Source organism: Bombus vosnesenskii, unplaced genomic scaffold, assembly GCF_011952255.1.
Source record: "Bombus vosnesenskii isolate JDL3184/JDL3185 unplaced genomic scaffold, Bvos_JDL3184-5_v1.1 scf7180000013314, whole genome shotgun sequence".
Classification (NCBI taxonomy): domain Eukaryota; kingdom Metazoa; phylum Arthropoda; class Insecta; order Hymenoptera; family Apidae; genus Bombus; species Bombus vosnesenskii.
The window spans coordinates 4,380,527-4,396,038 of record NW_022882960.1 but is presented as its reverse complement, the minus strand read 5'-3'; the positions used below and the strand labels follow the sequence as shown (position 1 = coordinate 4,396,038).

General features: G+C 29.5%; 3 protein-coding genes across 4 annotated transcripts; 1 reads left to right on the top strand and 2 right to left on the bottom strand.

Moving 5' to 3' along the window:
* The first annotated feature begins 394 nt into the window (after nt 1-394).
* On the top strand, nt 395-6,329 carry LOC117235230 (vacuolar protein sorting-associated protein 8 homolog). The gene is made up of 15 exons (XM_033497066.1): nt 395-555; nt 868-1,146; nt 1,236-1,529; nt 1,631-1,849; nt 1,924-2,103; nt 2,186-2,431; nt 2,532-2,672; nt 2,733-3,188; nt 3,295-4,040; nt 4,253-4,640; nt 4,712-4,879; nt 4,948-5,095; nt 5,163-5,403; nt 5,482-5,695; nt 5,782-6,329. The coding sequence occupies exons 1-15, from the start codon at nt 475-477 to the stop codon at nt 5,881-5,883; spliced, it is 3,903 nt and encodes a 1,300-aa protein (XP_033352957.1). The 5' UTR covers nt 395-474; the 3' UTR covers nt 5,884-6,329.
* LOC117235232 lies at nt 5,889-7,415 on the bottom strand. The gene is made up of 3 exons (XM_033497069.1): nt 7,179-7,415; nt 6,799-7,017; nt 5,889-6,728 (listed from the first exon to the last, which is right to left on the bottom strand). The coding sequence occupies exons 1-3, from the start codon at nt 7,320-7,322 to the stop codon at nt 6,447-6,449; spliced, it is 645 nt and encodes a 214-aa protein (XP_033352960.1). The 5' UTR covers nt 7,323-7,415; the 3' UTR covers nt 5,889-6,446.
* A 408-nt stretch (nt 7,416-7,823) lies between these two features.
* On the bottom strand, nt 7,824-14,714 carry LOC117235231 (ubiquitin carboxyl-terminal hydrolase 36). 2 transcript variants are annotated; one of them, XM_033497067.1, is made up of 8 exons: nt 14,282-14,714; nt 12,988-13,530; nt 12,771-12,878; nt 12,452-12,678; nt 11,970-12,368; nt 10,974-11,893; nt 10,717-10,853; nt 9,830-10,170 (listed from the first exon to the last, which is right to left on the bottom strand). In XM_033497067.1, the coding sequence occupies exons 2-8, from the start codon at nt 13,481-13,483 to the stop codon at nt 9,830-9,832; spliced, it is 2,628 nt and encodes an 875-aa protein (XP_033352958.1). In that variant the 5' UTR covers nt 13,484-13,530; nt 14,282-14,714. The 2 variants fall into 2 exon arrangements, with proteins under 2 accessions (XP_033352959.1, XP_033352958.1); XM_033497068.1 differs by lacking the exon at nt 14,282-14,714 and having other exon boundaries at nt 7,824-10,170; nt 12,988-13,483.
* Nucleotides 14,715-15,512: the final 798 nt, after the last annotated feature.

Genomic DNA, 15,512 nt, shown 5'->3' with positions numbered 1-15,512 from the left:
CCACTATTTTATGATCCGTAGATTCGTAAAAATTTACGTACTTTCTTGTAAATAAATAAACGAAAATACATATGAAGTGTTATTCTGCTTTATAAACTGATCAAATTAAGCCCTACGAATTAAATATGTGTTTACTTCTTTTATATTTTCTCAAAAGATTAAAGATTAAAAATTAAAATGTTTAAATTTAAATACTCTGTAAATCAAAAGACTTTTAATGTTTCTTCGTGTATAAATTTAAAACTAAATTATAAAATTTTCTATAAAGATAATTAATTAAGTCAGCGATTAATGTATATGTACGTATATATATGTAAAAAAAAAATATCAATATATGAATATAAAAAATACCGTAAATTGCACATGCATATGTACATATATACTGCAGATTCTATCATTGTATATGTCCTATAGCTTAATGAGTGGCCGCTATATTTACGTGTATCAGCTGTGGAATGACAGGTGGGATAAAAAATGGCTGAAAATGGGTTGGGGTCGGATGCTGGGTCTCAAGAATACCTCGCAACAGAGGTTATTAATTTAGATATCGAAGAGGTAATTAATTATATTCGCTGTAGAAATGTTTAAGTACAGTATAAAATTTTTAATTTTCAGGTTATGTTCTCATAACTCTCTTATTCTATTACTGTTTTAGTATGTTTATAAACTTAGTATAACATGTAGAAATTGCAATTATTTTATTTCATTTTACTTTGTTGATATTGAAATCTATTATATACTTCCTTCTTATTGTTTTACCTTTACTTACGTTCTCACTTTACTCTATTAAATTTAATTATATTATTACCTAAATTATCATATTTTATTGCCAAATCTATTGGAGTTATATATATTTTATAATTTTAGTTGGATAACACAGAGTATGCTATACCAGCTGTGGAAGAATTACCCTCCTTAGAAAGTATATTGACAGAACCTGATTGTACATCATTATCTGGAACAGATGATGATTTTGGTTTAACATCAGGTGAAAAGCTAGGGAGTAGTGAAACAACAAGTGTTGGGAGCCATTTATCCTTAAACTCTTTAAATAAATCAAACAAAGCTTCACAACCAACGTCCTCTGGTGCTATTTTGAGACATGTTATATTAAAAGGGATATCGTCACAAATTATATCAGCTAGTGTGAGAGAAAATATTTTCTTTACCAAAAGCCTGTAATTACGTTGAGTTTATAATATATTGTCTTTAATTGTTCTTCTTTTTCTGTATAGGAGAAGGTTAATGCTGGGTTAGCAAGTGCAGTTGCTGCTGGAGGGAATATGTTAGTAGTTGGAACTAGTCATGGTCTGGTATTAGGTTTTGATTCTTCACAGACATTAAGATGGTGTGATCAGGAAGCAAGGCACCAAGGATCTGTATCTGCATTATGTTTCAATCATGATGGAAGCAGGATATTAGCTGGATTTGCTAGAGGACATATATTAATGATAGATAGTTCTAATGGAAAAGTATTAAGGACACTTACTGATGTACATCCTCTTGATACAGCTGTGTTACATGTTAAAGTGAGATTATCTCATATCATTTCACATATAACTGTGACATATAACTTGACATATAATTGTGTGAAATTTTCATTAATAAAAAACAATGTATTTCTGTATAGTTCACAGATTCACCAAAGGTAGCATTATGTAGTGATAGTGGTGGATCCGTTTTTGAATTAAATTTTACAAGGGTTATGGGTGTAAGAGGCTGTGATAGCAGGTGTTTATTTAGTGGATCTAGAGGTGAAGTGTGTACATTAGAACCATTGTTATTGAATCATCTGCCATCACATGCCCTGAAAAATTATACCTTAGTGGCAATGGCAACATTATCAAAGGTTTTTATCTATTGCTAAAAAAGATTTTGATATTTGTAGTATACATGTAATCTTATATTACTTGAATTTTGTAGGTAATAGTAGTTTGCATAAGACCACGAATGCGTGTTGTGTTAACTCATCCTTTATCTGGTGCACCTATAGCACCACCACAACTATCTTGGCAGCTTGTTGTCATACAAGCAGCAGATGCTTCTCGTGTAATTGATCCTGTTCTGGCTCTTGCAAGAGATGATGTGGTTCATTTTTATCAAGTATACAGTTTATATAACATAATTCTATTTATTAAACAACTATATTGCTAATAAATATATATTGATAAAATTTTTTTATTAGGTATGTACTGAAGCTGGTTCAAGAGTAAAATTATCTCCCTTAAGAAGAATGACTCTTCCATATACTATAAGTAACTTACGATGGTTAAATCCGAGATCATTAGCAGTATTGGATACACAAGAAAGATTACATTTATTAGATGTAAGAGCACAGGATAACTTGGAAACTTTAGATATGAGTCGCGTTGGTATTTCATATGCATCTAGCCATTTCAAAGGTCTGTCCACTGGTGGAAATGTTTCAAAGGTATTAATCAAATCATTGTACTATTTAATTATCAATTTTAGATCAATAATCTATCAAATTTAGGTTGATAATCACATTGTTTTGTTTTATAAAACTACAGGCAATGGCATTGGCTGGTGAAAGAGCATGTTATAATACTGTTGTAACATTTGGTACTCAACTTTTACTATTGGGTACCAAAAGTTTACATGTAGTCTGTATACGGACATGGACTGAACGATTGCGACATTTAACGATGCAGGTTCGTACATATATTGGAATTATATAATTTTTTACTTTATTACATATTTTGTCATTTCAGAGAAGATATCCAGAAGCATTAGCTTTAGGACTTTCTTTTTATCAAGATAAAGGGAAAGCAGTTGTTGGTCTACGTGGTTCGAAACAACGTCGTAAACAAATAGCTCGCGATAAAGTATGTCAAGTTTTGATTCAATATATGGAAGAATTGAATCACTGTCTTGCAGACGAAAATGCAGAATTTGAAATAGTCACAACTTGTGTAGATTATTGTATACAACTAGAAAATACAGATTTATTATTTGGAAAATTATGGGACTTAGTTTCGGAGTCCGAAGGATTAAAAGCGAGTTATTTACATGCCCTCGAAAATCCTTTATTGGATGGGAGCTTACGACCGCGACTACCACCGTTAATAGCTCAACAGCTAGTTACCCTTTACGATCAAGAAGAAAAAGTAGATTCGCTTCAAGCAATTATAGTGTTATTAGATGTTGATTGTTTAGATATCCATCAAGTAAGTAAACATATTTATATCTTTTTAATGTTTTTATTTGATTAAAAACAAGTAATCTATGAAAATTTAATCTAAAAGTACTTACTTGTATCTAAAAATATTATAGGTAACAACACTTTGTCGGCAACGAGGTCTCTGGGAAGCTTTAATACACCTTCAAACGACGGCATTAGGTGACTTTACTGCTTCAATTCATCAATTAGTACCAATATTACAAAATATGTTAACGAATTCAAAGGATTCGTTAACTCGAGATAGTATACAACTTGGCAATGCACTTTTGGTCTATGCTAGTTGCTGTCTTGCCGGTCGTGGTTTTCCCAGAGATGAACTTCCCGAGGGTATGTCCCAAAGAGCAAAAACAGATGTATTAAGAGCATTGCTTTCACAGCATTCGAGTTTGGCTAATGATACAGAAAGACAATATCCGTATCTAAGAACTTTGCTACAGTTTGACGCAAAAGGATTCCTCGACGTGATAGCAATTGCCTTCCAAGAGCCGGAATTTACGTCTGAGATGGGTCTCAGACAACGGCAAAGACTCATAGATATATTATTAAATATCGTTATGCCTAGCACACCTTTAAGTCCAAGGAATCCTGATTATATTACTGACGAACAGAGAAATTTAGTTCTTATATTTATAGCTAATGAAGTTGCAGAAAATACTGTTAATTTAGAACCTAGTATGTTAAATAAAATGATAGAAATATTATGTACTGACTCAAGTATGGGATCATCAAACGAGCTTAAGACTGATAAAGAAAGTGCAATACTGGGATTATTGCGTTCAAAAAAATTGCGTAATATATCGGATAATACTTTACTTAATTTAGCAGAAAGAGCCAATTTGTAAGTATATGTATATAAATATAAAACTTTACACATGTATACTATTATTTAATTTTGATTGTGTACCACATTTTTATTAGCTAGATAGAATATATTCATAAAAAAAATATTATAGTGTACCTGTCAATATTACATTTCAAGAAATTATATAGCATTATTAATATTAATAGCATCATACATAGTAACTTGTATCGCAGTATATAATGTTACAGTATGCGTGTTGCGGAGTTGCTGTATAGCGCCAGAGAAAATTGGATTGCAGTTTGTAAATGTATGATACTGCATCCATCTAGACATCATGATATTTGGCTCTGGTTAAAACATCTTTCTCCAAATTCGTTGCAATTAGTCATAATGGCAAATGCCGTAGCTCTGGTGGGAATTAATGCAAATCAATTTGCTATGTTGATAGCAACACATTTGCAAAACAACGTTTCTGAAATTTTACAAATACTAGAAAATACTCCAACCTTACAATATACTTTACTAGAAGCTTTATATCAAATAGTACAATACAAAGAAGAAGATATCACATTAGAGCTTACGACTGAAATGTTAGAAAAATATTTGGAATTAATGTGTAAATTACAACCAGACCATGTTAGTAAAATTTTGTACTATAGATAGATATTGAAATATATTATTAACTTTAGTTATTTTTTAAAATTTAGGTTGTTGAGCATATTCAAGGATTTCATGGTTGTAGACTAAATGAAGCATTGCAAATAGTTCAGAAAGCGAATCACAAAGATGCTGAAGCAGTAATGTTAGAAAAATTGGGAAATTATCAGGATGCGTTTGATATTCTTTTGAAAGAATTTCAAAATAATTTAGAATTGGTACATTGTATGAAAATAATGTAATAATATTAATTATTACTTTCTATTTTAACAATATTTACTTTTAGTATTGTCAGAACAAAGTATCAGAAAATGCATCAATTCACAGTGCAATACAACTAGCAGGAATATGCAGACGATCTGCAGGAAATTTAGATTGGATGCCACTTGTGGAAACTATACTTCAAACACATTCAAATAGTACTAACAAAGAAGGTATGGTATATTTTGACATAATGGCAAATCGTAAATAATACTTTCTAATTATCTAACGAAATTACAGTTGAAAAATTAAGCGGAAAATTATTAAGAATTGCACTAGAATTTCTTAGTGGAACAACAGCATTATCAACTGTATTAGAGCAAATATTGAAACATCCATTGGCGACAAGTGGAACAATAGGTGACATAAGAAAATTATTATCTGGAGTACTTACACATTCCCGATATGAACAAACTTTAGTTGAAACTACTGCACGTTTGGTCAGTTTGGAGCTTCACAAGGCACTGAAAAAGTCGCTTAGGTATGTATAGGTCCATATAAGTAATTTTTTAATACTAACGTAACAGTTATTTAATACTAACATTTTTATGTTTTTTAGGGATGCAGGAAGAGCTTGTGCAAGCGTATCAGTAATCTGCTCAATATGTAGACATTTGTTATCACAATGTACGGAATATATAATAGTTTTCAGTTGTGGGCATGGTTTTCATTCAGAATGTTTAGGAGAACCTAAATCTTGTTATAAATGTTTAAAGTCTAAGGGATGGGCACCTATTGTTACTAATATCACACATACTACTAAATCATTCCATGTAAGTAATATATTGATTTCGTTTCTAAATAAATATATCATATTGTTGATATTTTTATAGTAAAATTTAAATTTGTTGTTTTGTAGGAACATAAACAAATTCTACCACCAGAATTTATGCGTAATAAAGATCTTTCTCTAAGACTTGCACCACCTACTTCCTTACCGGATCTTGAGGGTATTTTTTAATCTAGTCTTTGAATATCACAATTTAATATCACACTTACCCCTGGTGTGTAACAGTCTGTTAGTAGAAATGACTGCTGCGTGTTATACATGTATTATATATTACATTGGATCTCTTATTTTTCATTCCATGAACAATTAGATTGTTCTGTTATCATATTTTATATGCAAAATTAAATTATAATTGTTTTTATCAAGGCTTCCTTTTACATATATAAAAATACGCCATCCATATTTTTCACTATTTCTGGAACTGTGGTATTTAAGATATTTTTCTGCTTAGCAGGATTCGAATATTGTATCTTTGTATATTGTAAATTAATATAGCTATATTGTGTATAGTATTGATAAGGACTTGTATACTTTTATCGATGTAAATTCCATTTGCCCAATGTGCAGCACGTTGCCAAATATCAGTCATTAAGTAAATAAAGATAATAATTAATTAATTATATAAAGTCATTATTTACTATTAATATTTATGTACATTATCCTAGATACAATAGTTCAGTTTGAAAACATTTTAGATATTTCATATCTAAGACTGTACAGATTATAAATATATTTTATGTTGGATAATATGGATGAATTGATTTGCGTTTAACGTTTTTGATAATAAAAACAGGCTTTTTAGGCATATTTTCCATTAGAACATAACTAGGATTAATTGATTCATAACCAAGTAGTTCACCAGTCAATAATTTTGCAACTAATGAAAAGGCACTTAAGTCATATGAAGGAAAACTCCTTGTAGGTAGTAATTCAATAGTGGTAACATATTTATCAATCGCAGATTGTAATTTTATAAGACGTGGCATAATATTTGATATGCATAAGAGTTGTTGCAACTGTAATTTGAAAAAATAATTTATATTAAATATTAATATTTATACTAGTAAAATATTAAGCAAGTTTTACCTTGCTATCACATTTTTGTAAGCTGCTTATAAATTTTTCACTTTTGGTAATTAGCTTGTATCCTTTTAATATATATTCTTGATCATAAATAGACTCATGACGTTGTAATGATACTTTGAATAGAATAATTTCTTTTTTTATTTTATTAAGAATTATTGATAATGGTACTCCATGCAATGTTCCACTACCCATTCGTATTTTAGAATATTTTTCATAAATCTATACATATAGTTAAATTATTTTAGAATTCCTATATTTCTCCAACAAAATACTTTATTTCGCAATAACAGAGTGAGATTAAAATTAAACAAATATAAAAAGTGAAAAAACATAGTTTTGAGTATGAAAAAAAGTTTTTTTAATAGTAAAATAAATATTACCTGACGATTTATAGAAGTCCATATACCTGCAATTTGATCAGCAAATTGTTTTATTTCATTTTCCGTTGGTTGGTGTGCTTCAGCTAATTTCCATAAAGATTCAAGTTTATCCGCGAGACTACGTGATACGTTATGGAAGTACATGAGTTTAACATCCAATTCGTAACTGATCTTTGAATTATAGTGATTTTCTATTTTTAAGATCGCTACCTAAATAAATGTTGACAGTGCTATGTTGTGTTGCTCATCTTTATTTACATTTTTTAAAATCAGTTTTTCAAGTAAACAGTAATGCACTTTCTCAACTTTTTTTTCCAATATTCACTAATCATTGTTAATTTTTTTTATTATTTAACTCTTTCATGCTAAACAATAAAAAATGCATCTTCGAAATCAGTATATAATACGCGTGAAATTTTTAAAATCCTTTATATTGGTAATTTAAAAACTAATTTAAATAAATCTAATGGCAATAATTAATATGAATATATTTCAAGCATGAAAGGGTTAAATTGCTTACTCACATTTTTTTCGAGTGTTTTTATGAATTCGTTAGACGAAGGCTCTTCCTTTTTCATCAAACACTCCATTTCAAGATGACGGAGTAAATGAAGAAATATATATGAAGAATTACTTTTTAGCAAATTATAAGAATACAAGATGAAAATAAAAATACATTACATGCGTCTACAGATTATATTATCTTCGCTCGAAAACGCGATAGTCTTTTTCTTTCCTTTATAGTATAAATGAATTGGTTTCTATGGATTTAACGTCCATCTCACTCTGTTTGTATCGATAGTTTGAATGTTGTACAAACGACAATTTCCGTTTTATTTGTGATACTTAATACATAAATTAAATCTGGTGTTTGTTGTTGTTCACCTCTGTACAGAGCAATATCACATACGTTTACAGTATCAGATGTACCGATTTTATAGAACTTCAAATCTCATTCTTCAAACGATACATGAATTTATGCAATGCAGAAACCATTGTTATTATATTTTAGAGCATGTAATAACATGATGCTTAATTTAAGGCTATATTACGGTAATTATATTGTATTCACCGCAATATCAAGCTAATGTGATTATTCAATTGCGACTAATATCTTGGATAAAGATACAGGTCCAGCATGTACGTCCAAGTCATATATCTTCTGAAAAATATCGAGTACCATAAAATCTGTAACAATCATCAGATCTTAACGTATGGTTGCTTATCTCTTTTTTTTGGCTAATATTTAATTTGTAGAATAATATAACGAGGTATTATATATAACGAGCAGGCGAAAAAGCCAGCTTTTTTTTTTATCCTTGGCTTAACAAATTATCTATGGCTTTGCAATTTTTAATGCTCTATGAAAAATCCATAATATTAAAATTCTACACTTATATATGTAATTTACAATTTCTTTCCTTTTTAAACTAATATTTCAATAACCTGATACTATTAATCCATTACCATTAAACACTCTTCACTCGATTATTCACAAGTTCCACAAACACTCTGGAATTACCTGTATATAATATATATATATATATATATATATTATGTTAAAAAAAAGAGAATTGAAGTCACATGTATTCACAAGTATGCACATTCACCATGTTAAGAGAAATCATTCACTTACTGATTAATCATTGTAATTATTATGAATATATTTTTCTTCAGTAAGCGACGACAAAGACCACGTTTCTTGATCGAGCAAGATTGACTGCTTAATTGAATGCTTTTGTTACAGCTCGATGAGGGAGGAGTATCTTTGTTAATTAAAACAAAGGACGGATTATTATATCATAAATGAAAGATGTTATTGACATAAAATTTTCAAAATATTTTTTTTAACTTAATTTTATCTTCGTCTCGTTAAAACTAACTTATTTTTACACATAACTTTATTTTCTGTTAATTAACATGTATTCTTTTTTTGTCTGAAAATGTATGGACACTTATCAAGTTCTATAAACAATTAAACACCGAGTATATATATATATATGTCGAATATTGTGTTTATAATTTTAATTCAACAATGGTATCAATATAAGTAACATAAGATTAGTATAAAATACTTATTAAAGATTTTTACATTGTTATGTAATATGAAAGTTGCTTCAAATTAAATAAGAACATTATTTTATGACCATAACTAAAGTATAAAAAAGTTAACAAGAAAATTTTAAACACTTAGCGATATACTGTTTAAACTCTTAACCATTGCATCCATACATATATTTCTTTAATACGCACTCTAAATTAATAACGCACATATAGTATAGTACAATTTTATAACAAATTTTACTCCGTTCATACTGAACACAAGATTGGCAGAGCTATTGATACTCATCCCCCGTGTACTATGTAGTACAATGTCCACATACGTACGTGAGCTACAAACAACAATAGAGTACATGAAGACTCTGTCAGGAACATGCATGGTTGTTACGATGCAGTTTAGCGATTCATTATAATGAATGTTGAATATTTATTATGTCCAACATTAATTATCTAAATCAACACTGTCACATCTTTATTTTAATTTTAACGTATTGAAAAATTATAATTTGCTTTCGTAATTGAAACCTAACGAAGTTTTTCGACGTTGGATTGCTTTCGAAATTCTTTCTCAACAACTTATCTTTTTTATTTTATTCTCGTTGCCAATGTGCACGAGAATGATTATGATATCTGTAATGCGGAGGTCTATAATTTCTGCCATGCCGTGGTCGTGCATTATTGGAAGTATTATAGTAATGTCTCCGATAATAACCACTAAGAGATCGGTTCCACGTTTTGCCATTTTGATATTCCTGGAAAGGATTATAACCCGAGTTACTTCTTTCTTCATACGTTCGATGATCTTTTACTTTCTTGACTCGACCACGATCTATTTCTTCATCATCTGCATTAAAATGTCGCTTACGTATTTCCCTTCTATCATTATCAACTTCTCTATCTAAATGTGTTCTGTTACCATTCCAATTTGCAACTGTAAACAAACAAGCATATACTTTAGTACTCACTATTTCGTTTGATAAGAAAATGACATTATTTTATCAGTAAATTTTCAGAATAAAAATATTTGTACACAGTTTTTAATATTTTTGTCATTTAATAGTGTTACTTTAACACTTAACATAATTTTTTTAATAAATCACAAAATATACTTTTTATTATTACCGACTTAGCAGAGGTGTAACAAAACAAATATTTTTAATTTAGGGATTAACAATAGCTCATAATGTTTTATAATATCCACAATTTATCACTGAAAAGATTCTTTTTTTTTTCTAGTATTCTTTTTATTATTATTATTATTATTTTATTATTATTTTTATTAAAGTTGTTGGCGGGATTTTTGGTTTCAAAACATTTGAGCGAATAAGAATTTTCGCTCCTTGTATGTTTATTATATTGCTTTATGTAGAATTTTTGGACTTAGGACACATGGGCGCACAATAGGTTGATGAGGATTTTGAAGGGAAAGCAGCTGGATTCAATTGGTTCTTCAATAGAATTCTTTTGTTGTACTGACCCGAAGAACTGCCATAACCACGATGAGACATCTTTAATAAATGGGAAACCGTATCGGAACGATTTGTTCCATTGAAATCTCTTAAAGCCGCAGCACTCGGCGTGCCATTATTTTGACTAATTTTATGGATATCTTCTCTATGAAAAAATGTTTAAATACGTATATTAAACATCGTTGAATTAAATTTGCTAGAATTATAATGCTTAATTTATATTGCTTTTTAAATAACATTATATTAAAAATAAAATATAACTTACTTATCAGTCACGGACCATCCGTTTGGTGTTGCAGTTGATGTAGCAGAAAAAGATGTATCCTTTGAAACTTGCCAACCTTTCATACTACTGCTTGAAGCTTTTGTAATTACTTTATCATCCTGTCCTGTTTTTCTAACAGATTGATGCCACTTACTTTTGCTATTATTATTACTATTTTCTGTCTTACCATTTGTTTCTGATTTACCATTTTGATACTTTATTGTACTTGTAATGGTACTACAGCTAGAACCATTTTGTGTTTTTGTACAATGAATTACATTACTTTGATTCTGAGATACACTACTACCATTTGTCTTTGATACATTAAGATTTATTTTAGGAGAACCATTTTTTGCCAGGGAACATTTCTGTGTACCATTAGTAGTATTAGCAGAAGTGTTTGTTTTTGTAGGTGTGTTTAAATTTGTGCGGTTTTTTAATGTTCCATTAGAACTAACATCTTCTTCTTCACTAGATCCATCATAAGGAACTAAGCTATTTCCATTCAAAATTTTCCCATTTTTAATATGCATAATTAATCTTGGTTGAGACTTATCTTGTAATTTTTGTGGTAACTGTGGCCCGATAAAATTTGCGCTTTTTTGGGTATTAAATTGAAGTCCCGCATTTTTATTTGTTGATATTTGTAAATTTGTTTCTGAACTATCTGTGTTATCTTTACTAATCGATGTGCCATTGATTAATCCATTTAATGAGTGTAATCCAGATGTTGATGCCTTGGGAGTTATAGTTTTATTCATAGGGCTTCCTGATGAAGATAATGTGTTGTTCACAGTTATTGTACCATTTAATTTGACAGTTTGTTGAGCTTGAACCTGAGATTGCGTTTGTTGTTCCATCTCAAAGATCATTATGTAAGCATTTGTACTGAATACATTACTCAAACTAAGTGGACGAACCTATATACAAACGAATTTTTGGTATTAACAAGATAGTTCGATATTTTACAAATAAAGACATATCGTTAATACATACACAAGAATCATCAAAGGAATAATATTGGCCTGTTGAGACCTTTGCAACTGCAGTATAATGCCCGCAATTAACTGATGGACCCATATGTGTAACTATCGACATAAGCTTATATGTAAGTGACTGCGTAGGCTCCCCTGGTTCTTTCCAAAGATAAGGGCCCATATCTATAGTTTGCTTGAAACCTATATGTTTAGATATTTTTCCTCCTAGAACGCTGAATCTTTTTAATTGCACACAAAGCACTTTAGGGGGTCGTTCTAAGCTAAATTGTTTCGTAGCAGGAACTCTTCTTTTGCAAGCTTCACATTTGTAATCATTGTTATCTAGTTGTTCACGGCTAAAATAGCTACTTAATGCTTCATCCAAAGTGCTTGCTTTACGTATATCAACTAATAAGTCCTGCAGAAAATTGAAAATATATTTAGTTTATTGTATACTTAATCAATAGCATGATTATTAGAAAAGCTGTATATTATATATACTTGAAAGTGTTGGAAAGTAGTGGAAACATGTCGACATTGTAGACACTTTACTTCAGTACGAATGTAACCACCAAAAATTTGGTTAATAGGTGTTGTTTCTTTAGAATAGCTGTCTAGTTTACTAGCTTTGTGTCTTGCTAAGTAGGCTTTTTCCATGCCTTCTAATAAATAACGTAAAAACTCATGAGCATCTTCTTGTTGCCCTGGCACCATGGTTCGACAAATAACTAATAGAAAAAATAAGATATATATATGTATATAACAAACATATAAGATTTAATAATAATTAATTAACATTTTATAATTATTTAATACTTACGTTTTAGTTTGTTATATATGTAGAATGGCTTGATAGCACATCCTGATTTTTGGTGACTAGATTGTAAAGTCTTAGCCACTGCACATGTAAGGCATTCTCCACCTCCATCTAAAATTAACCTATTATCACAATACGATACAAAACTGTGGGATTATAATCTCATATCTTAAAAATGTGTAGAATATGGTAAAGTAAATTATAAATTTTAATAACCTACCATTTTGTTCACACTTTGATGTATGATGAGAGTCTGATAATAACCAATTTACAAGTGCTGGTACATGAAACAGAGCTTGAAGAGTACTATTTAAATAGCATGTATTTCCAACATTATACATGCCAGCCCCAACAGGAAATGTACCCTTCCACCCTAGGCTAACTTTCTTTGGAGAATATAAAGTAACTGTTGGCTCTGGCAAACTGAGTCCTTTCGATACTTTTTCATTTTTCTTTATATAATTTGCACCATCCTTCATTTTATCATCTGAGTTTTCAGAATTTGGTAAACTTAATACAATGTATTTTGCTTTAAGTTGATCTAGAATTGTTGTTTGATAATCATCAACTTCTTTATATTGAATTTCTGACTGAAGAATTCTTGATGCATTGGTAACTAAATTTGCTGTTAAGTCATCTGATGTTTTGGACTGATTAGTTTCCAATGTACGACGAAGAGTGGCCGCAACTGGGTCACAAATGCTTACAGCAGGCATTTTCACTTTATTTTACTTTATATTAAAAGTTTTTGTTATTTGATTCCCTATATACAAAAGAATATGTAAGAATAAAATAACTATATTAAATAATATACCTATTCTATTATTAAAATTAAAGATATCAAAAGATAAAAATAATATTAATATTTAATATTATTTTTTGTAATATGCATGCAATGTTTGAGAACATATACTTCTTACATGAACGAGAAGCAATATCTTATAGCATATAAATGAGTACGCAAATTATACCAGTGAATGCATATTTACATATTAACTTTAACATTAATAAATACATTAAAAAAACTCAGATTTTTTACATTTTTTCTAGTCAATATGGTATTCAGATAATGAATATTATGGAAAAAATAAATAATTTACAAAATTTTGTAATCAAACGCAGAAAGAATCAAGATTTTTTTATAACACATAATAAAATAATATAATTATTAGATAGATCACTTGGAGAAACGTTTTAAAAGCAAATAAAATTTTCTACGACACAACAATCAAACATTTCCTTCTTTCTCACTTAAGATATGTATCTACCACAAATACACTGCTTCATAGATACCGAGTCAAAAGGGTTAATTTCACTATTAATTCATTTATGAAAGCACTATTTACGATGGATTGAAGCAACGATATATATGAATTTCTCGATACGATGAAAGAACAGGCGAAATTACGTGAAATGTTTCATGTAATTACACGACATCACACCGAACCTTTAACAAAGTACACTAAAAGCACGCGGTGTGCAATAGATACCGCGCCAACAGATTCATTGTTTACCTTCTCCTGATGATTATATACGTTATATCTTATACAAATATTTTTTATCAACGGTGTTGTAACACATTTTACATTATAAACGATATTTGCTGACCACGACCACGTAGAATCACAATGCTATCGATTAATTCGAAATTCCACGCGCTTACGTGCCTCGAAACGGTTACCGGATGAGTTTAACTGAGGGCGCGTGTCTCCGGCCACGAGTCATTTTTTTCCCGCGTACTTTGTTACACTTATCCCACTTACGTTTAATTCATGTATAATTATGACAATAATTTCAACAAGAAACACTATTCAAATTAGCACGTGTGAATATTACACGGCATTTTTAGAACTGTTAGTTTTGGGCATGCGAAATCAAGACCCATCCTCTTTCATTATGTCAGCCATTTGCAATTACAACGGTAGCCATTAAATCGTTTCCCTTGGGTTCTGCGATGCTATCGGAGATGCTGTGTATTCGACCGTGAAGGCGCCACAAGTTTAAAGCTTGGTTTCCATGAATTACATTTGCACGAAATTCACATGTACAGCTTTCATTTTGTAATTCTTCAAAAATTTTGGCAGTATTTTCCCCAATTTTATAATTTTAATCGTACATGACAAGAGTGAAGTTCATAAATGTTTTTATTATTCATCGTTGAAATATGTGTGTATATAAGTGCATTTAGAAATCTAAACTAATTGAGCAAAAATAAAGTAAGTTTTCATTTACATATTTCCGATCTCAAATTTCTGTAGTGCTTATAATTACAGTACAAATTACAATTGGGAATTATCGATAATACTTGGGTATTTTAAAGTCAAAATATAAATTAGTAATTAACTTACTATTTTTCTTAATAGTATATTTATTCGAGTATATATAATATACTACATATAAATTTTTACGTATATGAGGAATATTTTATATTAAAAACTTATTTAAGAATCATGAAAATAAAGCCTATTTAGAAAAGTATATCTTTTGTTTTACGTTTTGTATGTAATCTGTAAATTATATGCTATTTATACTACCAAAAACGATATAGTAAATAACAAAAATTTGTTATTTATTAATATTTTTACTATTTACGGGTTCGTTAATTGGGATTGATCTTCAGTAAAATTTATTATTAATTATATTTCTACAGTTAATTAAGAAATGTTTTATATATATATAATAAATTCTTCTGTTTCCAATAGACAATGTTTCGTACAATTAAGTAATGACCACTATTCGTTTAAA